The 25,882-nt window shown below is 33.9% G+C and overlaps 2 protein-coding genes across 3 annotated transcripts; both read right to left on the bottom strand.

The window, feature by feature from the left end:
• Positions 1 to 995: 995 nt before the first annotated feature.
• Positions 996 to 25,882, bottom strand: LOC130623716 (TNF receptor-associated factor 2-like). 2 transcript variants are annotated; one of them, XM_057439228.1, is made up of 4 exons: positions 25,478 to 25,882; positions 9,998 to 10,157; positions 8,432 to 8,587; positions 996 to 4,730 (listed from the first exon to the last, which is right to left on the bottom strand). In XM_057439228.1, exons 1-4 carry the CDS (start codon positions 25,648 to 25,650, stop codon positions 3,888 to 3,890), a joined length of 1,332 nt encoding a protein of 443 aa, XP_057295211.1. In that variant the 5' UTR covers positions 25,651 to 25,882; the 3' UTR covers positions 996 to 3,887. The 2 variants fall into 2 exon arrangements, with proteins under 2 accessions (XP_057295211.1, XP_057295210.1); XM_057439227.1 differs by lacking the exon at positions 25,478 to 25,882 and adding an exon at positions 18,840 to 19,067.
• Positions 10,111 to 18,830, bottom strand: LOC130623717 (tigger transposable element-derived protein 4-like). Its single transcript, XM_057439229.1, has 2 exons — positions 13,716 to 18,830; positions 10,111 to 12,982 (listed from the first exon to the last, which is right to left on the bottom strand). The coding sequence occupies exons 1-2, from the start codon at positions 14,000 to 14,002 to the stop codon at positions 12,145 to 12,147; spliced, it is 1,125 nt and encodes a 374-aa protein (XP_057295212.1). The 5' UTR covers positions 14,003 to 18,830; the 3' UTR covers positions 10,111 to 12,144.

The following is a 25,882-nucleotide window of genomic DNA, read 5'->3' as shown; positions in this document are numbered from 1 at the left end:
TTTATTTGTAGACTCTCTGCGTTTAAAAAGATGTTCATTACTTTTAACTATTGCTTTATTCAGAAATCGTCGGTTTGACAAGAATCAGAGTGGTACATTTAAACCTTTTTTATAATAATTATGCACTCATAGTACTTTCTCTTTGAAAATGCTGCATTCTGATGTTGCTATACGATTAATAATATCTTTCTAAATCTTGATATTCAAAGAGTAACATTCCAGCTACAGAAAAAAATACTTTTTAACATAATTAGCCTACACTTCGTAAGCCTAAAAACTTTGTCTATGCTAAGGGGATCTTCGAAAAACTTCAAAATTGCGATTCTTAAGTCATTCTGCACGCTTAGCAGATGCATGTGTTATTATCGCAGTAAGCATAGCAAGACCGACACTTCTCCCTAGGCTAGTTATCTCTTTCTTTATCTGAGATTGTCAAAAAACAAAAAGAGCCCTGGGGACGAGGTTTAGCAGGGCCTTGTCTGTTTAAAGAAGTCAATGGTTACAACCTCGTTTGCAGGGCTTTTCTACACCTATGATATTCTTACGGAGCCGACTCGTCAAAAGTTAGTTATTCAAGAGAATGCTTAATAAGTTTTTCAGCAAAGAAGACTGACGCAATTTGACGATCTTCTAATTTTATTAAAATTGAGTAATACCAAAATAAACAGTTTTATGTTGCCTTAAAAAGAGATGTATCAACTTCTCTTTTTCCATCCTCTTAGGTTTGGAGATGAAAACACGTACGATAGCTACCACAATACGGTCGAATAAATATCATTTAAATTTTTCTCCAATAAAACAGTACAAAAGCATGCCAGGTTAGTTAATCATCGACACTGGATCAACATTCCGCATTGTTGTGGATAGAATTTAATATGAAACTTTCCGCGGTTGAGTATATTTTATCTTTAACAAACTTACGATTTTAAAGAGAAAAAAGTGTAAGGGCAAAAGGAATATTACACTAGATTAATGAAATAAATACTTAAGACAAATTTGTGTAATACGGGATATAATAACCGAGTATATTTATAGCTAAATATCTGTTCATTACAATGTTTACAATTTTTACAGTTCTTAACTTTATAATTGTACCATTACAAATATCATACAAGAGAGCACGTTTTAACTAAACAAGTTGCTTTTGTGAAGAGCGTAACAAGTTCATTGGTTCTTAAGATTTTGGAATTGGACAACTAATTATGCATGACAGCATGAAGTAGTTTGAGTGAGGTGTTTTATTTAACAGTTTTGCCAAATATAGGGTATAAAATGTGTTTTTTAATCATTCAGTTCAGCGTTTTGAACATTTTACATCAATTTTTAATATTAAGTTACTATGAAGATGCTTAATAATGTTTTAGAGCTAGTTGGTGACGTTATAATTTCGCATAATTAGCGCAACCAATAAAGATTTTCCAAAAGAATAAAAAGTTTCTTAGATATGAGCTCAACTTTTTTTTTTGCGCGAGGTGAGCTTTCACGTATCGCAAAACACATATTTAAGCACAGGCGCAGGGGCCAAATTATACAGTGAAATCTCAAATGTAAATCCCCGATATAACTAACGTTCAAATTTTCCGAACTAAATTGGTTTTTTTAGGCCTATAAATCTGTGGGGTGGGGGTCTTTAATGGCATTAAACTTGGCACACTTATAGTTTGTCATAAAAGGAACAAAACTGCCGCGAGGTATATTGCTTATATTAGCACTTTTTTGGTAACGTTATCAGAAGCCTAAAGTTTGCCCAAAATACCTCTATTTGTTTTAAATTACTTTAGTTTTATAAAGAAATCTATTATTCTGTTAAGAGTTCCTAGTGGCAAAATAATATGTATCCTGTACACTGTCACCCTCCTACGCTTCTTAATTATACTTTAAAGCAACTGTTTTCGTACAGTATGCAAAGCAAAGAACCCTGAATTTACAGTAAAAAAACGATAAAAATAGACTTTTAAAACATTGAAGAAGGTCGAAAAATCAAAGATTTAATTGGATACGGTGTTGTTAAAACTAACTCTATTATAGCTAAAAAATAAAAGGTTCTACCCTAAACCCTAAGCTAACCCTAAGCCATTTAACACCTTATAAAAGTGCAATACAGATGCGTGACAGTTTGATAATAAAAGAATGTTTCTTAATTTGTCCAAGCTGGCTGCTTTCAGTCCTTGTCTTGGAATGCTATTTTATTAAATTAAAACATGACATGGTTAAAATATTAATTTTTATCAAAGAAATTTTTAAGTTCTCATCTTTATAATAATATGTTGTGTTTGAAACACATTGCTGATGGGCAGACTCGTGGATTTTTCCATGCATTAACGATAGTCTCTTTAATAATGGCCGTCGTCTGTCTGTGTCCGCAAAAGCAGCGTCCCGTAACAGAAACACGAAATTTTTAAAATGCGCACGAATATCAAATTCGATATATTTTTATCCACTTTGTTGCGACGGGTAAATATAAAGGACGGGCGAACACGTGGATTTTTCCACGGGCTAACGACTATCTATATTAAAATACCCGTATACGTCTGTCAGTCTATCACGCAAAATGGTGCCTTAGCTGCGCGAACCCGTGGACTTTTCCACGGGCTAACGACTAGTATCTTGTATTGCTAAAAAGTATTTTTAATAATTACACAATATGGGGATGCATGAAATATCTGTAACGCTTCGAATCTGAATAGTTTTTTTCCGCGACCTAACAACTAGCAATTTTTAGGAAAACTCTGTATCATCCACATAAAAAACGATTTGCGAAGAATGTTTGTTGTAATAAAAAGGATGTGGAAATTCTGTTCCTTTGCGTGTCCATCGTTATACCATTTTATGCTGCACGAGATAGAAACGTCATGCCAGGCGAAATTTTAATCTTGATATAACCAAAATTTTTGCAACAAGATGCCTAAGGGGCTGTTCATATGGAGGCGGGCTGGCTTGGCTGAGCGGGATCTTGCTGCTATTAAGAAACACATGAAAAAATAAAAATGTGTTCATATCATAACCAAGCCAGCGCGCCTTGCCCAGATCTTGCTTGTTTGTACCGAGATCTCGGTCAGGCGGGATCTCGCTATTCTTAAGAAATGCATATAAAAATAAAAATTGTGTTCATATGACAGGCAAGCCAGCCTGGGCGCCTGGGCGAGATGAAAGTAACAATAGGTTTTAAAAAATTCTCATCAATTATTTAAAGTTCAATATACATTCTTTTGTCTTCATTGTTTATGAATCTTTTGTGAAATGTAAACAACTTTTCCATCCCGGCTGTCCGAGATGTAAAAAACTTCATATGAACACGAGATGAAAATCACCCCGGCTAGCCGAGCCAGCCCGCCTAACCGAGCCAGCCGGCCTCCATATGAACAGCCCCTAATAAATCAATGTTGTACAATAATTTGTGAAGACAAAGTCAAAAAAAAAAGTGATAAATGCGGAGAAAAAAAATTGTAAAATTTTGCAATTCTGTCGCATGTTTTATAATTCGCTTATATTTTGTTTCTGTTCAACATTTTTTCTCTACACTCTTACTTCTTAATATTATTTTTATAGTTTTTCAGACCAGATATGTTATAGTCTTATTGTTTAGAGTATAGCAGTGTCGAGAAAGTGTGGTCACTCTGACTTGATGCAATTAAAGTTAAGTTTTTTTTACACTTTAAGAAAACTTTTCACAGAGCAGAGCAGAGTAGAGCAGATAAATTTCTACTTGTCGTTTCCGTACACAACGCAAAGAAAAAATTGAACTCGATTTACTTTTTTCAGGACGGAGGGGACAAGAAAATTTCCGTTCACGTGGTGTAAACATTTTAAGTACACGCATGATCAGAAGCTTTCTGTTCCTGTCTGTTTCGTTTCGCAGAAAATTTTCTTAAAGTGGAAAATAGCCCTTACTGTACATTAATTTCAACAAAAATGCAATCGTCTTTAACAAACCCGCCATTTAATAAGTGATCGCGTTGGATGAAAAGCGGACAGCCTGCAGCGATATTCATCTCTCTTGTAGGTTTCTGAAAACTTGATGATGCAACATCAGTGGCAAAGCTTTCCAACACATTCTTCTTTTCGTCTTGTTGGTTAATCAAAGTGAAAGTGACAGTGTGTTGAAACGGCCATTCCAGAAGGTTATCATACTCTGATTTCATCAAGATAAAAAACAAAGAAACGTGAGAACATTTACCGATACCGTCTCCATTAAGATATACCCTACCACAAAATTTGTAGCCATATTTTTGGGTAAAGGCAGGTGCGCTGTGGAGAGCTGTCACACGTCCGATAAGAGCTAATTGCATACGTTGTTGCAGTTGATCAATCTTCCATAAAATCCGTCCCTTGTAATTTGTATTTTCAAGCAACTGTTGTCGTAAATCAAAATCAGAAATGTTTTTATTTAAAATAGCAATTGTAGATTGTAAATTTTTGATTTCTTTCAGCCTCTCTTGATCAAGGGAAGAAGAATTTGACGCTGAAACTTGTGGAATGTTTGCTTGCATATTTTGAACCTTTTTTAATAAAATTTTTTCGTCTGCACGTGCTTCATGTAGTTGGTTATGTAATGAAGAAACTAGATTCATCATCGAGTTGATTTGTGCCTGTTGCTGTAACACCTCTTCAGCTACTTGTTGAAAAGCAGCAAAGGAGTACTGAGATTTTTGCTGATTGGATAAGCGCAGTGAAGCATGCTTGAGCGTATTCTCGTGCAAGTGTTTAATATGATCATCTTTTGTTATTGGCTGAAAAAATTTAACTTTTTTAATTTTATGTTAGACATAAACCCGTGTTTTTACAGACAGACAGACAGACAGACAGACAGACAGACAGACAGACAGACAGACAGACAGACAGACAGACAGACAGACAGACAGACAGACAGACAGACAGACAGACAGACAGACAGACAGACAGACAGACAGACAGACAGACAGACAGACAGACAGACAGACAGACAGACAGACAGACAGACAGACAGACAGACAGACAGACAGACAGACAGACAGACAGACAGACAGACAGACAGACAGACAGACAGACAGACAGACAGACAGACAGACAGACAGACAGACAGACAGACAGACAGACAGACAGACAGACAGACAGACAGACAGACAGACAGACAGACAGACAGACAGACAGACAGACAGACAGACAGACAGACAGACAGACAGACAGACAGACAGACAGACAGACAGACAGACAGACAGACAGACAGACAGACAGACAGACAGACAGACAGACAGACAGACAGACAGACAGACAGACAGACAGACAGACAGACAGACAGACAGACAGACAGACAGACAGACAGACAGACAGACAGACAGACAGACAGACAGACAGACAGACAGACAGACAGACAGACAGACAGACAGACAGACAGACAGACAGACAGACAGACAGACAGACAGACAGACAGACAGACAGACAGACAGACAGACAGACAGACAGACAGACAGACAGACAGACAGACAGACAGACAGACAGACAGACAGACAGACAGACAGACAGACAGACAGACAGACAGACAGACAGACAGACAGACAGACATTGTTGCCCATTTACCAGTGTGGGCACAATGCATAAAAGAGCAATATATATAACCTGGAAAAATAATTATGGTAAAATTTATTTACAGAACTTTTATCAGATATAAAGGATTGAAAAACAATTTTATTTTGGTATTATAATCTCGTTATCTGAGTATCTGTTTGTACGCCTTCAGAGGGACATCATGATAGTGGCATTATTTTCTTATAAAAGCTGTGTAGTTCTTGATTTATAATCATAGAACATTAACAAACATTGTGGCTAGAACCTTTCGGAAAAGGACAACGACAAAACTGGGTATTTTTACATATTTTCTAACATTTGAATAATTTCATTTACATTCTGGACAGGTATATTTTTTTCTTTGAACAAACAGCAAGCTTATGTTAACATATAAGTACTATCTCTTCTTCAGCGATATCACTGGTCCTGATAAAAATTTTAATTAATTGACGTGCCTCTCTTTAGTGTTTCATAATGGCAGCGTAAAACTTTTTCACCTGTAAAGCTCTTTTTCAAAACATTAGCAAAAGGTAAGTCAACTTTTGTCTTGTAGTGGCTAAAAGTACAAATTATTCTATTTGATCTTTTTTTGTTTTCTATTATGATATTCACTATCTTTCTGTGAGCCAAAGACAGTATAGCAAATTTCCGAGGATCCTTCCAACTGGTAAATTTCCGTGGATCTTTCCACAGCATTATGAATAGTGTTATAACAATCACAACTTTATCTGTGCTAGATATTTGCTAAAACTAACAGCTGTTTAAATTTTGTGCGCGTGACATTGTAGATTACAAATCGTGATGAAAATCCACGCATAGATAATTCCAACATCAAACAAATAATGGAAAATTGTTTAATAGATGCAATTTTCTCTTCACGATAAAATTTTCACTTCAACTGTCATGTTGTTTTATTTTGCTTTTAGAAAAAGTAATTTACTATCTTCTTTAGTATCAATCGTACCGTTTATAGAACATGGATGTGCATTTGTCAGTCGAGTTTGCTCAAACCTTTGATAATCTTTGATAACCTTCGAATTCCTTTTGCATAGGTTTTTTGTATCATTCTACTAACCTTACTATCTATATCATCTCTTCTTACCAACATTTTAGTCAGTTTTCCTCCTTGTTAAAACGACCCTGGAAAAAAGTTCAAACAACTTTGTTATCGAATTATGTTGATACTTAGTTATAGATCAAACTTCAACGCCAGTGGAAACATTTACCTCATTAAAAAAATCAAATATTGTGTTCCACGTATATCTCTTTTGTTTTTTTGCTTTTGCTTTTCCTCTTTTGAACAAATTTGATCGTTTCCGCATTTATAGTTAAAGAAAATACTCAGACACACCCACTATCTCGCTATCTTAGGAGCAGATCCATATGCCACAAAAATAACCATCTGGTTGTACGAGAATTTATCAGGTAGTACATGTAGATGTAATAGTTCCTTACTGGTGTAAACAACGTATGTAATTATAAGGCTACACCAAACAAATGGATGGAGAGTTCCATTAAGGCAATGCTGACTTAATTATACAATTCTAAACCCGAAATATCATTATTGATATTGTTTCACTTCTTCATAAACTCATAAAGGAGTGGGAAATTTGGACTATTGCATCAGGTGGAAGGACAATTGATTTCTCCATGCACCAGTTGGTGTGTATCATATCTGTCAACTTCTACCTTAGCCAATAAATCATGTGGTGGCATTCTTAACCCTTGAAAAGCCGCTAGCAATTTCGATTTTTTGAGACATGCGTTTAACCCATCTCCTTTCGAAAGAGAACAAAAAATGACATTATGTTCTCGGTACGGTACTATCTCATCTATTATCTTCTCAAAATCATAATTGTAATTTTACGTGCTATTTCATAAGAAATAGACATAATTAACCGCTGGTTTTCCATATTGTGAATATTGTTAAGGATGATTTAGTTTGTTTTTTTGACGTAGGATATTTGGACGATAAATGACAGACAGACACTCATCTAACAATTTTGTTTACATTCTGTTAGCCAAATAAAGATGGCAAGCTTACCAGACTATTGCGCATCATGTGTTGATGCATATATATATGCATGCATATATAACATTACAAAGTCATCACAGCACACAATCACAGAAAAGGTGTAATTGGCAAAGGAAGCAAAGACTGAATGATCTAATTCAATTTACTTCCATTCACAAGTTCATCTTATCAGCAAATTTCTGACATCTTGCATACAGTAGTAATTTTATCAAAGAATTTACTATCGACAATTTATTTGCAGCCTCCTTATACGTGGCACGACAAGAATGTGGTTATTTTACAAAATACAGAATTGCCTCTCTGACTTTTCTCTGACTTTTCCCTGACTTGTCTCTGACTTGTCTTTTACTTGTCTCTGACGATTCATCGATATGTGATTGAGGTAACAAGTAAAATTAAGGAACTTGTGTTCTATCCCATATTTCAACAGAGTCGCATTTTGCAGAAGATAAAATACTTTGTTTTTTTAAAACGAGCGCTCATCGTCATTTAGGTACAAACTTCTTTTTAAACCGAGTCCTCATGTAGAAATGCACAACATCAATGTCTTTTACCAGAAGTGTGAATGAACCACTAAAAACTAAAAGTGAATTTCAAAGGCTGCTCATTACTGCTTCCTGAAGAATGACAGTTGAATCTCCTCCTATTTGCAAATGCAATTCAGTTTAAGTTGCAAATTATGAAGAAAAGAACAACATATAAACAGGGTTGACAAACCATTACGGTTGAATTAATTAAAAAGAAACATTTATTTCCAAGTTCAAAAAGAAATGCCGGCTACAAAATGGGATCGTCAAAGTAAGGTGAAAATATAAAAAAGGAGCGAAAAAAATTAAACAGAAAGTTTTCTACCTTGTATTTGCATCCATCGATTGCATACACACATTCTGTCAGGGTATCAATCTTGTCACACCTGCTCTGCAAGTGTTGTACGTACTGACTGTTTCCGACAGGTCTTCCACAGGCAATGCATGCCACAGGTAAGAAGTTGCAATTGTATTGATGTTCCTGCGGAGAAATACATTTTAGTTTCAAAAATAAAAAGCAAGCGGGATGTTTTTACCCAAAAACAAAAAATGTTCGCACAAATGTGTATTACGCAAATTTAACTGTGTAAGTCTTCAGCCATAAATAAGTATCATTAATCAATAGAACATTTGGTTAAAAAAATAAATTGCTTTTTAACCAAGTGTTTTATTGATCATTGATACAAATTCAACTGTTATTTTTGATTACCTTTACGGAAGAATCAAAATATTTTTGATAATTACAATGCTTTTTCATTGTTTGGTCAGCGATTTTATTCTCTCAAATAATTATTTACCCAAATGTCTTTCAAAAATAATCATGTACAAAATATATGTGTTAAGATAGTTAACTTCAAATAGCATTATCACATAAAAATATCTCATGATTATGCTGTTAGAAATTAAGGGACAGTTCATACGTTTCGCCATATGCTCTTTTAACGATCGTTTCCATTTGACTGCATTTACCTAAAGAGCAGAAAAATCACGAGTTTCCAGGTTAGAGTTTTGCGCAAGTTAAACGTGCTAACAAAAAAAACTCGTGATCTTTTTTTGTGTTATAGCGAAAACTACAATCAATTGGAGACGACCCTTTATACTCAACTTGTGGTCCAGTTGCAAATTTCACCGGTCCAATCTTGACCGTTGCTATAACGAAGTTATACTCTCTACTTTGTCAGTGATATTTGCCATAAGTTAAAACGTTAAAAATAAATAAAACAGATATTTAAAATTTTGAAACAAAAACTTTTAGAAAATATCCATTCCCAGTACTATAAAATTATAGTATTGATGATGGATACATGATTAGCATTTAATATTGCTGACTGGTTTAGCTGTCGTTGTACTTCTACGACTAGCCTGAAATGGTAGCTTTAATCTTCTAGCGCACAGGAAGTAGCGTATGGTAAAATCTTTAGATAGTGTCTGTTTATATTTTCTGTTTATTTATTATTAAATATTGGATCAATTAATACTTGTTGCAGATCAGATCAGTAAACAATATATGAGATCAGTCATCTTTGTCATTCTGTCAACTGGTACCATTAAACCATTAAGCATCAAAAATGATCTCACTAATTTTCAATACACAAGAACAGTTACAACAGATACATCAACAATGTTTATCATGTTAGAGAAGTAAGGTCTGCTTTCTTTCCCAGGATGTGTTTGTGGTACATCACATAACAAGTAGGATACCAGGTATATAGGTTCGTTAACATTACTGTTTCAATATCAGTCAGAATATTTGGTGGCTTATTCATTTCCTGAAAATGTCATCCAGACGTGCACCATCCACCATCATCTTATACACTTCATGCTTCTATAACACGATAAACAATATTGATGTATCAACTGCAAATAACAAATAATTATATATTTTTAAAACCTCGAACTTTCCGACAATGTCAGTCCAATCGCAACCGTCATTTCGATAAGGACAAGCGCAAATAAGATTTCGAATTTCTCGAGCTCTACCATTATCTTTAAATATTTCCTCTCTTGCAATTGGTTCTCCGTCAAGTGGGCAGTTAATTCCTCCATTGGCGCTAAACAAATTACAAAAATAAAACTTTATCAAAGGCATTTCTAACACTCACAACATCAAAGACGTTGAAATTATCATTCACAATTCCGTACTACTTTAGAGAAGTTGATTTGTTGCAGTTAAGATACTTGTGATAGTGACGGAGTATCTCACGTTGTCACATTGAAGGCACTCCATCGAGCAAGTTTTACTTGAGAAAGCACTTCATTTCGGATGTGAATTGAAGTTTCTTTTCATGTTACACTTCTCTTTTGAGGAGAAACTTATACAATTTACTTGATAAACTCATAAAAAAAGCTAAAAGATAAAAAATAAAAATTGTTTTACGATTTCTTTTCTGTCCACCTGTTGACCAATGAGACACCATGACAACAGAAGTGGTGCAAAACCAATCCTGAAGCTAATTAAAAATGATGAAGAGTCACCAAATTTCAACCCCTAATATAGTATGCTTTTGAAGTTATTTCAAAAAATTGGGAGGGGAGATTTTTAGGCCCAGTTTCATTTGGCCCAAACAGTGTTAATCCGTTGAGGTTTCAAAAGACGCAACTATCAAGTTATCGTCACATGATGCATCTTTTTTATGCGGTTGACATGTACACAATCTTATTAACAACGTGACTCTCAAATCATTCAAAAAGTAAACCAAATTATAAGCAACAGACAGCCTGAAGTTAGTAAATAAAAAAAGTACAAAATATAAAAAAGTAAAGATTAAAAAAACAGGAAAAATTTTGGAGACTTTCCTTCTCTAAAAATCATGTATGTTTCATACGACGACAAGGTTGATTGAACCGAAGTTTTAGTTCGATCATGGAGGTTGCTTAGATTGAAGCACCAGCTGCATTGAGCAAGAAAACACATAAATTTTGTTTTCCCAAATAGATAGTCAACAAGCAACAATTAAGCAACAGTTAAACGAAGATAGCTTTGCAAACATAAACAAAACTAACCATAGTTAAATAAAAGCTTAGTTAAAATCTCAATTCAGCTGAAAGATATCTAAGATCTTCTTTCTCGCACTTACATTGACAAATTAAAGTAAAAACATTCTATCTACACTACACTACGTGCCCTCCCTACTGCAAAATAAAATCAAATAAAAAATCAAATAAAAGAAGTAAACGATAAAAGAAAAAAAAAGTAAAAAAAAAAAGAAAAAAAATTTTAATTCTTTTATGTAATGTGTTATTATATTTTAAAATATTTCTGTCAAAATATACATACATTAAGAAGGTCCCTAACAGCAGAAAATTTATAAGAATCTAGATGTAGAGTGAATGAACTTATAGTTTAACCTTAAATACAGTTCCAAGCAAAGTTTTAAATACGTGCTTGTTTACACCAAAATGGAGTAGTGTGAAAACATGATTGTACATCTCCGCTCTTGATGGATGTAATGAATTACAGTAGAGTCTCCATAACTCGAACAGCCACGGGGAAAAGGAAATCGTTCGAGTTATGGAGACATTCGAGTTGTAGAGGTTTTCAACTTTTAGCGCAATATCCTCCCTTTACGTGAACCAGCTGGATAAAAACGTTATATTTAATCTTAAGTCTAACTTTAAGGGGGCTATTAGGTTAATGAAAGTCAAAACAATACACTTTTAATGAATTTTTTAATGTTTATTTAGAAAAGAAGTCGGTGATAACTGTTTGCTTACAACTCATATCAAAATCTTTGGCGATATTACGATTCAAGTCCCTCAGGGAAGCTATCATTTCTTCTCCAAAATGTGAAAAAATACTCAAGTCTTCGAGGACGTTGATAGCTGTACGCACTTGCTCGGCCGTCGGTCTTGTGATCTTATCTTCTTCCTCCTTGTCTTCTTCGTCGACCTCTTCTAATTCTTCGTCTTGAGTCCCAGTGATCTCAGCAATGATGTCAGCAGTCTTCAGACGCCCATGGGATGTACTGACTTCAATGTCAAAATCAATGAAATCTTCAGTTGATAAGTCAGGATCAATGTGGTCAGGAAACCTTCGTTTTATGTAAGAGAGTTCAGCATCGAGGGTTGGAATTGGGTCTTCTTCACTTCGCTGGTTAAACTTTTAAAAGGGTCGTCATCTTCGTTGATCGCTCTTTCTGCATCCTTTTGGGAAATTCCTGATTTTCGAAAGCAATTGGTGAATGTTTTGCTGTAAACATCATCCCATGCTTTCCTTAGCATGTACATAGCTGCAAGAATCAAGAACTTCGGAGTCGATTTTTCCTCGTCCAAGGCTTTTATCAATTTCCGCACTGCTAGCGATCGATATTTTGCTTTCAGGGCGCGGATAATTCCTTGGTCCATAGGTTGGGTTCGGGACGTGGTATTTGGAGAAAGAAAGATCAATTCTACCCATTCCAGGTTTTCAACATGAGGATGTGCGGTACAATTGTCAATAATCAAAGCAATTTTTCGCTTAGAGACAGAGAATTTTCGATCAAGCTCGCGTACCCACTCTTCGAACAGCTCTCCAGACATCCAACTCTTCTTTTGCGAACGGTATCGACAGGGTAGTGTTTTGACACCTTTAAAGCAACGAGGGTTGGCGGACTTGCCGATTACAAACATTGGCAATCGTTCCCCCAAGGCATTACCAGCAGCTAAACCAGTAAGTCTAACTTTGCTGTGTTTTCCTCCAGAACACTTATCACCTTTCATATGCAAAGTTTTATTGGGAAGGCATTGAAAGAAAAGCCCAAATTCGTCGGCGTTAAAAATGTCTTCCAGAGGATAGCGGGAGAGAATGGTTGGTAATGTTGTCTCCGACCATGGCGCTGTCATTTCCTCAGTGACGGACCGTGATTCTCCAGCGATGGTTTTGAAGGATACTCCATACCTGAAAGGAATGGATGAGAAAAACGTTTATCTCTGTAGTTGTGACTAGTGTAGATGGAGCTTTACATTTTGTTTGATTCGAATCATGGAATTCTAAATTTAGAATGCCATGGCCATGATTCGAATAGAAAACATTCGATTGTTACCATGTTTTGATTTGTGAAAGAATTCGAATAGAAAAAGATTCGATTTTTACCAAGTTTCGAAGTTTTGACGAGTGAAAGAAAGCATGGAAGCCATGAAAGTCCAACAAGTCAAAAGATTAACAGACATTATTTGTTGTATGGAACTTCCTATCATTAAACTTATTACGTACGAAATCGACGCTTTTGTCATGGGGTATCATGTTTATAAAAGTAATTGGACACCCTCTGTTGGAGATGAATTTTATGGTTTCATGGAACCAACAAATAAAATGGATAAATATGCAGTTGCAGTCAAGAAAAAATGATGGAGAAATCATTGGACATCTACCACTAGGAAAGTCAGGACGCTTTGCAAAAGTCATATTTTACTTTCTGAAGAATGACAGCTTCAATGTTTGCAAAATAACAATTACTGGAAAGTCATTGAATGCTGGTGATGGATTAGGGATGAAAGTCCCATGCAAATTATCCTTCCTCTCTGAAAGAGAGTCTATTGATATTTTGAAAAAACAACTACCAAAGCTATTGTAACATTTTTTTAGATTTTATCTTCACGAAGATAAACAAACAAAATCTTAGTCAACTAACCTGGTTTTCCATTTAGCCATCCACCCCTGAGAAGCTTGAAATGACTCGACACCCAACGCTTCGGCAAACTCAAGAGCTTTCTCTTTCAGCATCGGGCCACTGATTGGGATATTCTCACTCCTCATCATAAGTAACCATTTATGAACAGCTTTGTTCACATCTTCGAATTTTTCTGGCTTTGATCTCTTCGATGTTTGCCCGTTGTTAAACTGCTTGTAAATCTTTTCTTTATTTTTTTTTCCAAGTTGACAGGGTGCTTGGAGGAATTTTGAACTCTTTTGCCACATCCTTTGGCGCAGTACCCTTTTCCAACGCTTTAAGAGCTTTGTACTTGATTTTGCACGACTTATTGTCAATTCGACGCTTTGATCCTGTCACAGACGACATTGTTATGAGAGTGTCTTTCTTTTGAAATTCTTTAGATTTTCTCGAAAACGTTCGAAAAAGACGTTCGAAAGGTTTGGATGACGCATCATTAATCATTCGAATTAATAATAAGGCCTGCAAAACACGTATTAACAAGATTTTTAGACCCAATTTATCAGGAAAACTGTTCGAATTTTGATTATGATGTCAGAAAATTCGAGTTATGGAGAGAAAAGTCTCCAAGGGACAAAAAAATTTGTTCGAGTTAAGGGAAGATTCGAGTTATGGAGGTTCGAGTTGTAGAGGTTTTTTTATAAGAGTTTATTAGGAAATTTTCACGGTGCCAACGAATTTGTTCGAGTTAAGGAGAGATTCGAGTTATAGAGGTTCGAGTTATGGAGACTCTACTGTATCATGTTGAAGAAATTTAAACGGTTAAAACTGGGGATTTTGGAATTGATAAAACTTGTTCTGAAAAACACGAAGAAAATAATTGAAAAAAAATTAATTTCAGTGTCTTTTGGATCTGAAAAAATATCAATTAGTTTATTTAGCTAGAAAGCTACCATATGTGGTCCTTATTCAAACCTTAAAAGTATTTGATATATATAATGCAACCGTTAATTTAGATATATGTTGCCCGGCTAATTTAGTTGCTCTATTGTCACTTACTGTCTTCATATTTCGAGCCAGGCAAGATCGCAGGGGATAGGTCTACCAATTTCTTCTTTAATGAATCGAATGCTTTGAAAAAAATATTGAATTCAAAAAAGTATTTCTATTATTAAAATATTATCGTTTTATTCATTCGCACATCAACAAACCACTCTATTTCAAAAACCTCTTAGAGGACAGTGCAGATGGATGGCACAAACTTCATACCCTCGTAAAGAAATTCTTTTCTTTTTCTCACACGAAACAAGGATATAGTACTTCTGTACTTATTACAATTTGCGACAGTAAGTTAATTACGAATTGCTTCACATCGCTAATATATTGCTGCAGGGCATGTAATTGTTCTTTCTGCAGCTGCCAGTTCTTAGGATCGCGTATAAAATCTCGCTCGCCGTCAGGCAGTATATTAGCGATGCTCCTGCAATTTGATTATACCGATTATACTCGCCCGTTATGTTCCGAAGTCCGATCGGGATGAGTCATTCTCATGTGGCCGTGATGAACCTTTTACATGCGACAAGTTATTTCAAATTACATAAGTTGCTACTAATCCCGACGATTATTACAAATAACGACAGAAACATATTGCCGTAAACCCGTAAATACGTAAAATGGCAGAATAATCGTTTTTAGGGGAGAGGTATTTTTAATTTCCACCCGGTTCTAGAAACCCTACCTGGTAGTGCCCCTGCGTAGTTACTAGTAATGCCTTTACTTGCACCCTTTTTTTCTTTAAAAAATTTTTCAGTCATATACATGTGAAATGACACAAGAAACAGATTATAGGTGAGTAATAAATGCTTACAAATGTTCACATATGCGCGCGCATCCTGACACGCAAGAAGACAAGGAACACATAAACCAAATTGACTATTGCGCTAATATAGATTTTAGGAATACAAAATTGAAAATGCGTTGGAATTGTTTTTTTCTTAACTAATTGTTTTCTTCTGTTTTTAAGAATACGTGATAAGAATACTGTCTATATTTCGTAAACAGCGAAGTATATAAATTATATAGAAATGAATATTTTCTGGAAGCTAGATAAGTTTGTCATGTCATAAGATAGTAAACTAAATAATTATTGAACATCACCATTTTCGAGTTGCCGACTCTTGACCCTAAACGGATTCACAGCTTATTGCATAAAAATCACACTATTAAATCTACTCTACTTAGTACTTAAACGTTGTCTCGGTAAGTTTTGAATTAATATCGAAAAAGTTGCTTTTCCTGCTTCTCCTTTGTATTTTTACGTTCACACTGTGATCAAAAAAATTCATTTTTAAACAAAATAGACACCCGTGAGAGCTCAGTATGCCCAAAACATTAGTATTTTAGTTTTGTCTCGATATTTTTAGATGTTTGTACCTTTTAGCTTAAAAAATGTAGAGTTTTTGAGACATCGAGATCTAAACCGTAAATTTTGTAAACTTTGTTATTTTATATTTTTCCTTTTTTTATCTTTTTCCTGCTGAAATTGATATTTTTTATACAAAATAAATATTTTTATAAATTATAAACCTCCTAATGATAGAAAAATCAAAAATTTGTCTATAATAACGATTTGAGAATTTCATGTATCCTTGAGACGAAATTTTACCAATTCTAGCGTTAATCTTTTTTTTTACTCAACATCTAAAAAATATCATTCGTTGCTGTCTGTTTTTTATATTTTTAGCCTGTACATCTAATAAATATCATTCGTTGCGGTCTGTTCTTTATATTTTTAGCCTGTACATCTAAAAAATATCAATCGTTGCGGTCTATTTTTTATATTTTTAGCCTGTACATCTAAAAAATATCAATCGTTGCGGTCTGTTTTTTATATTTTTAGCCTGTACATCTAAAAAATATCATTCGTTGCGGTCTGTTTTTTATATTTTTAGCCTGTACATCTAAAAAACATCATTCGTTGCGGTCTGTTTTTTATATTTTTAGCCTGTACATCTAAAAAATATCAATCGTTGCGGTCTGTTCTTTATATTTTTAGCCTGTACATCTAAAAAACGTTCAAATTGTATTAGTTTGAAAATAGCAGTCAAAAAGCGCGCAAACTTATATTTTTTTAGAAGTTTTATTTAGCAAATAAACACTTTTGTTAGAGCCGTCACAACAAAGTGTAGGATACGAAAGTAATAACAAAATTTAATCTCACAGGTAAACCTCTTACTTAGAACTTAACTTGACATTGTCAACAATAACTATTGTTTCTGCTTTACATCAACCGATCAAATGACAAATGTTTCACGCAGAAGTGATTATTCGTCTCTTGTATTTGAGACGTGTTGTTTTTACCAGAAATGTTCACAACAATTTTCCCATATTTACAAATTACTCAACCTGCAAAAATACAATTCTTAGTAATTGTGGTTAAGAAAAGCTTTACAAGAATTTTGATTGCAGTACGATATTTTCGTCAACAAAATGACTAATAACGACATGTCGGTATTTTGGCCTTATGTGACGCCAATTGTCGTACTTCGGAGTCTAAGAGTTAATTTGAGACAATTAAAAGAAAACCACATAAACCAATTTGACAGTTTCAGCGGGTTCTAAAGAATTTTTTAGTTCTATGAATTAGTAATTCTGCTATTGAGTGGTTAGATCTCACCACAATAAAATCTCATTGTTTGTTCAGTTCATTGGAACTGAATAATGGTAATAAAATGTGAAATTTTTAGCCAAAAAAAACTGATACTTGACATTTAACGTGGCTTAAGAAATGTACCCTATTTTCAAATGATATTTAAAAGTGTTTAATTTGTCTGCAATTTTATGCTAAAAATTGACAGGTTTCAGGGCATTTGATTTTTTTGTTCGCAGGAGCATAAACGCCAGCGCCATATTTATTAATACTTGAAATTTCTTAAAAAAAAAGTGTATTGTTTTTTCATAACGTTAGAAGGAAGTGTAAGATACGAAAGTAATCATAAATTTTAATCTGACAGATAAACCTCTTATTTAAAAACGTATTAACATCGTCAACAATAGATGTTTTTTCTTAATCGAATCTAATTACAAATTTGACCGTCTTTTCTCTTCTTTCATTTGAGGGGCACGCAGGTGTTTAGCCTAATTTGTTTTTTATAATTCCTTGTATTCTAACAAAGCAACAGAGGTGATCGTAGCTTTGTTTTGTTTGGTTATATTTTTTAATTCTTTTCTGTAGTAAGATATGTCACACAAATTTTACCAGCGACCTAATAAATTAGTTGTCATAACAACAACACAACAACAAAAATATTTTTTATTTTTTCTCCATACAATTTTTATTTATTAATCTAGTTTATTCAATAAATCTTTTATCTATTCATATATCTTTCAATTCGTATAAAAAATCCTGTTATCTGAAAATATATGTTCTAGCATGGGGTAATCATCCAAATTCTTAAACCTTTTCTTCCAGAGCATGGAGCTTTCTACGATGTGAGATTTAATTTCGAAATACCTTGCACAGACAAGGCAAATATTTATGCATAGAACAAATGGAACTATACACATCGCAGGTGAAATAATTTTGCGCGCGCTGATAGGGATGTATCAGGAAATATAAATCATCCTTTTAAAATCCCCATCGTAATAATTCTCGTTACGTTTTCGGTTTATACTTTCCACATCTTTGTCACAGCAGCGAATTGTAGTGTCAATACTTTTCTTTAAGATACTCTTTGCTTTGCAAAATGATAACCTTTTCATCGAACCCCATTTGTTTTGTATAGAAAATTATTACAACACTACTTTATGTTGTAGTGCGTTCAAATATCTGACATAGTAGCTACGGTTCCCACTTTAAAATGAGTCGTGCAAATATTGTTACTTCTTATAAAGTGATAAAGAAAGCTAACAAAATAATATGTTGCAGAGTAAAATGGCTAGTTTTTTATAGCACCTAAACATGTTTCTTTTAACCTGTAACGTTGGATAGTTCTCCGAAAGCATCACAATGCGCAGATATCTAAGCCATTACGCAAGATTATAAACTTTTCGCATCCATTGAAATTAAAATAAGTCACATTGTAAACCATTATATTTATTTATTCATTTATTAATTAAGTCTTAATTTAAGAAATAAAATAATACCTGAAATTTCGATAGTAGCAGCTTTCACAAGCTAGCAAACCACGTATCGTCTGCACTGGATTCTTTAGAACTTTCTTGCAAAGTAAACAAATGTATTTCACTTGTTGGGATGGATCTAATTGCAGATTGACAGAATATCCTTCTTCTTGATTATATTTCGAATTTAAAGACATCAAAAAGCGTCTAACTCATCTCTGTAAAAAAAGTTTTTACTTGCGCATTTGGGAATTTTCATAGTTGCAGCGCTTAGCTAAATGGGAAATACCCTATGCTTTTTGTTTGAATAATTTATTTTTATTTTTTTGTAAAATGAAACTCGAAATTGTTTTGTTTGTATAGAGTGGAATTTACCCTACTAATGATTTTATTGATTTCAATAAACTTTTAGTGTCAATTTAAAATACTAATTTCATGGAGAATTTTAACTGGGGCGCGGCTGAAAAATGTTTTGCTATTACATGGAGATTTAAGAATAAACTTAGCCCGGACTAAATTTTTTTTCAACTTGGCCGAGTTGAAGCATCTTCCAGAAATGGAATGTAAGTTAAGTTTTTACCAATCAGAAACAATGTTAACAAACAATGCTTATCCAAACAAAATTTTGAAAAAAGATAGCTATCGCCCAATTTATATTTTGCTAACTCGAAAGTTACATCTCTGCATGAGCATGGTTTTTGCGATTACATGACATTTCTTCCCGAAAATTTCAGTCGGTTGTTCTACGCCTAGTTGAAATTTCGCCACGCGGAGAATTTCTTTATGTAATCAGCATCTAAGTATTATGCTATCAATTTATGTAGCTGATTCTTTTTACTTGAAACTTTGTTAGTGAAATGTCACCAACTTTATTTGGTTGTTGTAATGCACACTTTTCTATTATCAACAAAATATAAACAACACGACACGAATCTAAAGTTTTCGAAAAAACTCGTAAACCTGAAAGAGAGTAGATGAAAAAATGAAAAAAGGAAACTTATTAGGGAATTTTAAAACTGCATTTGTTTAAAAAGTCATCCAAGTTTTGCATAACGACAAACATGATTAAAACAGAAGTTTGATTTTGATGGCGCACGACGCGTAGATATAACCTTCCTAAGTAGAGAGTCAGCAAGGAAAAAGTAAATATCCATTGCAGCTACCTGTGAAATGCAGAATGTTAAACACCAACTTATAGGACAATATAATTCTATATAAGACACAACTCTACGTTCTTCTCGAAAGACTATTTACAAGGGAAAAGATATACCTGAGTTGCGTTAATATACAGATTATACACACGTGACAAAATATAACCAATCACAATACTATATAAAAATATAGAAACATGGCGTAAAATTAACTTTGTTACCAATGGGCAATTCTAACTTCTACACCTTGTATATTGTTTTGAAAACAACGAAATTTTCATAAATTCCTAAAAGCGTGATTTGTAAAAAAAGATCCCGATGCTTATTTTTAAAATTTTGAAATAGCTCTGGCGTGGTAATTACAATTAAGCATTACTCGGGCCATTACGTCAAAACCAAAGGTTTAGTAGATTGAGTAGAAAAATATTGACTTAAAAGTTACGAAGGTGTTTTAAACCAGTGTAAAGGAACTAGCATTCCTTTTAATAAATTTTGCATTAGCTTATACCTCCTGCATTCCAGAATTTCAAGTAGGACTTTTTTGGCAATTTTCTTGATTTAACCGGTAAAACATGCTTTTAAACTGCCGGCTATATCAAGTTTATATACACTCAATAATCTACAACAGTTAGTCAAAAAGCATTAAAATCAAATTAGCTACCTAGCTACCTAGCTATTTTCTATCTCACCACAATAAAATATAGGTATCTAAGCATCACAAGTAATAAGGTGTGTTATCAGACTTTTCAATTTTACGAATGCGCATGAGAATTCATAATATTAAACTAAAATACCTTTGGGCCGTAAAGGTGGGTGAAAACCTCAAAATGGATATGTAGACAAAAACAGTAATAAACTTTCAACAGAACTTTAAAAATATATAAAAAAGAAGAAGTAGAAGATGTATAAAAGAGACATAAAAACTTATACGCTTGTCTGATTTTAAAATATTATATGTTTTGGTGTGTGTTATAATATCTTTGATGACTTTTCCCTATTATTTTTAACCTTTTTAATTGACATGGTAGTTTTAATTAGGCATCTGTATTTTGAGTCCTCGACGTCAATTGTAGATTGCGTTTCCAGGCGAAGCACGATTTACAAGATTGACTGGTTAATTAAATGTGTTGTATGCAACGAAAATAATTTGATGTCTATTGCGCACACTAAACATCCTACTGATTCTAGTTACCTACCCAAATTTTGTAAAAAGCGATGAAATTTAAATCGTGTGAAAAAGCCCCTGAAATGACAAAAAGAACAAACACACCATTTCGTGAGTTTGATAAAGAAACGCTTAAAAACACGTTGTAACTCAAGAACTCATTTTTCACATCATTTTGACCATCTGGTGCACACAAAGGTTTCAGCTGATGTTGTAAGCAGTATCAGCTGAAATGTATGTCGTTGTTGCAAGGTTTGCTTTGTTTGAGCTTTGAACAATATAAATATCGTTTTAACGTTGGTTAGAGATCAGCATGGACCGGTGCTGAATAAGGACGAAGGATGAACGTGCAGCAATTTAAATAACTAAACATGGCAGATTATGAATGATATGACGTCAAAAAAAACCATGAAGAGTAAATGTAACAGACAAACAGGAATATCTGTAACATGAAGCGATTTTACCATAAGAGCACAGAGACATTCAACAATAAGCAAATTAAAAGTTGGAAGTAAACAGCAGAGTTTTAAACTTTTCATAAATATAAAAGCCACAATTATCATATTATTGGAAACAGATTACACAACAAATATTGTAGAGTTTCCCGACTCTACAACAGTTAAACTATATTGCCAATCAAGCTTGAGAAATAATAACAAAATGTATTTTGACAAAAAAAGTTCCTTATATTTGCACGCATCAACACGAAATATACACAGTTATCCAAAAATTCTTTTAGCCGGTCCGTCATAACGGAAGTTATATGCAAGAAAGTAAAAGTATTTTTATGACGTCATGCGGAATACTACCTGAATAAAATGGTTATATAAACAAAAAAACTTAGGAGGTCCATGCATGAAATGTGTGAGTCTTTCCTGCTGTTTGAGGATAACACTAAAGTCCCAAAGGAAGTGTCCATGTAACTAGTCAGTAATAGTAACAGCTATGTCATAGCCCACATTTCAAGAGCTACTTCTTTCAACTAAACAGTTTAAAAATCTGAAATAATCATTAACGTATTTATTTTTATGAACATCAGCATATTTTACGATTAGGACTAGATAGATATAAATATACAATTCCCAAGATCTTTGTGCTTTGAAAACTGGTGAGGTTGCTTACAGATTTAAGGATATTTGGGTTTAATATCCAACAAAAAAGTTGTGAATGTTTCAAGAAAAAGTAGCAATGTTACAAGAATTTTTTAAAGAATTCCATAACCATTATGATAAATTTTATTTTTACTCTCTAAAAATACAGCAGGTTTTTGGCTAGGTGGGTCATTAACCACGATAAATGGGTTATTCGTAAGCTTGGTTTGGTCACTTTAGTTTACAAGTTCTTTTTAGACTGACTCTACTAGAAGTGATGAAGAAGTGAAGGTAATAATAAATAAAGTTATTTTTGTTTGAGAAATATGTCGCATAGAATTTCCCTGTAACATCTATAGACATGCTTTTTATTTATTTATTTATTTTTCATTTAGTGGTAATGTCTTCGTTTGGCTTCACGAATTCCGAAAAAATTGACGCTTGTAGTTCGTTTGATAATCTACTGATAAAATAACACATCTACAAAAATGTATTATCGTGTAAAGGACTTTATGCATTCATACACTTTATACATTTTGTGCTAAAGATTTATCCTAAACCAGGTATCGTTAAACCTTATCAGTGCCTCTGGAAGTTTTGTTAAGTCTATATTGATTTGCATTACGTTACTCAAATATACTGCACACTACAGGCAAATCTAGGTGCTTAACCTCTTCTTTCAAAATGGGCCATAACGTCAAAAGTCAGCCTAGATAATATTAAACACAACCTTAGGGTAAGCAAGTCTTTTTTGCAACAAAACATCATTATAATTTATTCATTTTCAAAAATATAACTTGAGCGCGACAGAGTGCACTCAACAATTTTTTTTTAATCACTATATAATTGTCTTACTTTCACAATAGATAAATAAAGATTCAACAAGTTTCGATATCAACCTATCAAACCTCTGTAGTTACCGGGAAACAACCTTTTTACGGCCATTTTAATTTACTTAAGAGACTTTTTATTTATATTTTTTATGAAATCGTTTCCTTCTTTTGCTTACCTTATCCTGCTCTACTTATTAACTTACTGCATGGTCCAAATAAAAAAGATCGTTATCTATATAATAATACGCCAGTTCCGTGTCTCTGTGACAGGCAAAGAGGATGTGTTCATTTTCCTTTGATCTTACCGAAATTTTCTTTGAAGTAACCAAAAAATGCATGTCTATTATGTTATATTTTCTGACGTTACGGCGCGACGTCAATAACACTACTTTAACGTCAATATCTTATATTAAATTAATGAAGCCGTTACAGTGCACTTAAAAGTTTGAGGCCAAATAACTTGGAAACGAGGTGGTGACGTCAATGATTTTTCACCGCGTGGGTAACTAGGGACCACCTGGGACCAATTTGGGTAAGTTTCCCAAACCTTGGTCCCTGAATCCGTTTCGGAATGAACGGGTTGATGACGTCATCACAAAACCTTCAAACCCCAATATCTCTGCAACCGTTTGTCAAAAGTTCATGTTTCTATACATTTTCTTGATCAGCATTTCAAGATCTATACGATGAATGCAACGGGTGTACGAATTTGTAGAGAAAGTTTTTTTGGAACTTTTGGTAGGGACTTCGCTGACGTCAGCAAAGTTTTTAAGCCCTTATATCTTCTTAGGCGTTTGTCAAAAACATACGGTACTATGCATTATTTTGACCAGCGTTTCAACTCTACACATTACAGACAACGAATGACTAAATTTCACCAATTTTCCTTCTGTTTATGCACTGCTGATGTCAGCAAAAAATCTAAAGCAACCTATTTTTCCATTGTTCTTCTGCCTTAGTGGATTTTTCCACGGGCTTTATCGACTAGTCTTATATAATAATACGCTGAGTGTGTCTGTGTGTCTGTGACAGGCAAAGTGGATGTCTTCATTTTCCTTTGATGTTGCCGAAAAATGCAACTCTAATATTGACTGTTTGTCAAAAGTACATAATCCTATACATTTTCTTGATCAGCTTTTCAAGATCTATACAATGAAGACATTAGATATATAAAATTCTGGAAAAAATTTTTATGTGTGATTGCGGGTCTTTGCTGACATCAGCCAAATTTTCAAACCCTTATATTTCCTTATACGTTCGTCGAAAACCCATGATCCAATACATTTTTCTCATGAGGGTTTTAGCCTCTACAGGCAACCAATAAACTAAACTTCGCTAATTCTTTTTTGTATCTGCACTGCTGACGTCAGCAAAAAGTCTAAAATAATCAATTTTTACATTGTCCTCCTGCCTAAGTGGATTTTTCCACGGGCTTTATCGACTAGTCTATATAATAATACGCTAAGTGTGTCTGTGTGTCTGTGACAGGCAAAGTGGATGTGTTCATTTTCCTTTGATGTTGCCGAAAAATGCATGTCTAATATGCTAAAAGTTCTGACATGACGGCGCGACGTCAATAACACTACTATATTAAATTAATGAAACCATTACAGTGCACTTAAAATTTCGAGGTCAAATAACTTGGAAACGAGGTGGTGACGTCAATGATTTTTCACCGCGTGGGTAACTAGGGACCACCTAGGACCAATTTGGGTTATTTTCCCAAACCTGGGTCCCCGAATCCGTTTCGGAATGGACGGGTTAATTACGTCATAAAAAATCTTTAAACCCTTATATCTCTTTGACCGTTCATCAAAAGCAAATGATCATATACATTTTCTTGATTAGCGCTTTAGGCTGTTTTGTGGATGGGTTCCTGACGTCATGAAATGCAAATGACGCTTCTTTCTTTAATTTTTATTCTGCCTCGGTGGATTTTTCCACGGGCTTTTTCGACTAGTATATTTATAATACCAGACATCTTATAAAAAGAGGATAACGAATTCTCATTGTAGATTCTGGTGTTGACGAACATGAGGATGAAATTCAAATTATTTAAATACTTCTTAATGCTACGTTAAATTTTTTTTGCATTTTTTGGCGCCATTTTATACAACTTATATCTTCTTCTTTTTTTAAAAAATTTTTCTGATTTTTTATCATTTTGTGTATTATTTTATAACTTTCTTTTTTATCCCCTCTGTGTCAAAACTCTACTAACGATTTTCGCTCCATTACTCTGTTGTTTTTTGAGTTAGAATGAGTTCTTTTAGGCGTATTAATATACCGGTTGACTAAGGTGAGAAGACGTCTTTTTCAAAATAAGAAAGCCGTAACACTAATATTTTAAGATTTATGATATTAAAACGTTGAAGAATGATACTTCGTAGCTGCTTAAAAATGTTGTTAAAGTAAAACAAACCTGAAATTTCGGTAGTAGCAGCTTTCACAAGCTAACAAACCACGTATCGTCTGCACAGGATTCTTTAAAACTTTCTTGCAAAGTAAACAAATGTATTTTACTTGTTGGGATAAATCTAATTGCAGCTTGACAGAAAATCCTTCTTCTTGATTATATTTCGAATTTAAAGACATCAAAAAGCGTCTTGCGTATAGCTACAACAAAATCTCTTGTGGAAAAACGAAGCTATTAATTTAACTTCTGCAGGGAAATTCCCCATTTTACTAGCGTTCATTGTTTTGGTAATAATATCAAAAAAAACCAGAGAAATAAAATATACCAAGGTTGAAATTTAGCGCACATAAGAAAAAAATTAAACTTAAATAAAATCAAAGTGGTTTTCACAAGTACCATTTTCCAACCTGC

The sequence above is a fragment of the Hydractinia symbiolongicarpus genome, chromosome 13, assembly GCF_029227915.1.
Source record: "Hydractinia symbiolongicarpus strain clone_291-10 chromosome 13, HSymV2.1, whole genome shotgun sequence".
In the NCBI taxonomy this organism is placed as follows: Eukaryota; Metazoa; Cnidaria; class Hydrozoa; order Anthoathecata; family Hydractiniidae; genus Hydractinia; species Hydractinia symbiolongicarpus.
This window is presented reverse-complemented; position numbering and strand designations above follow the sequence as displayed.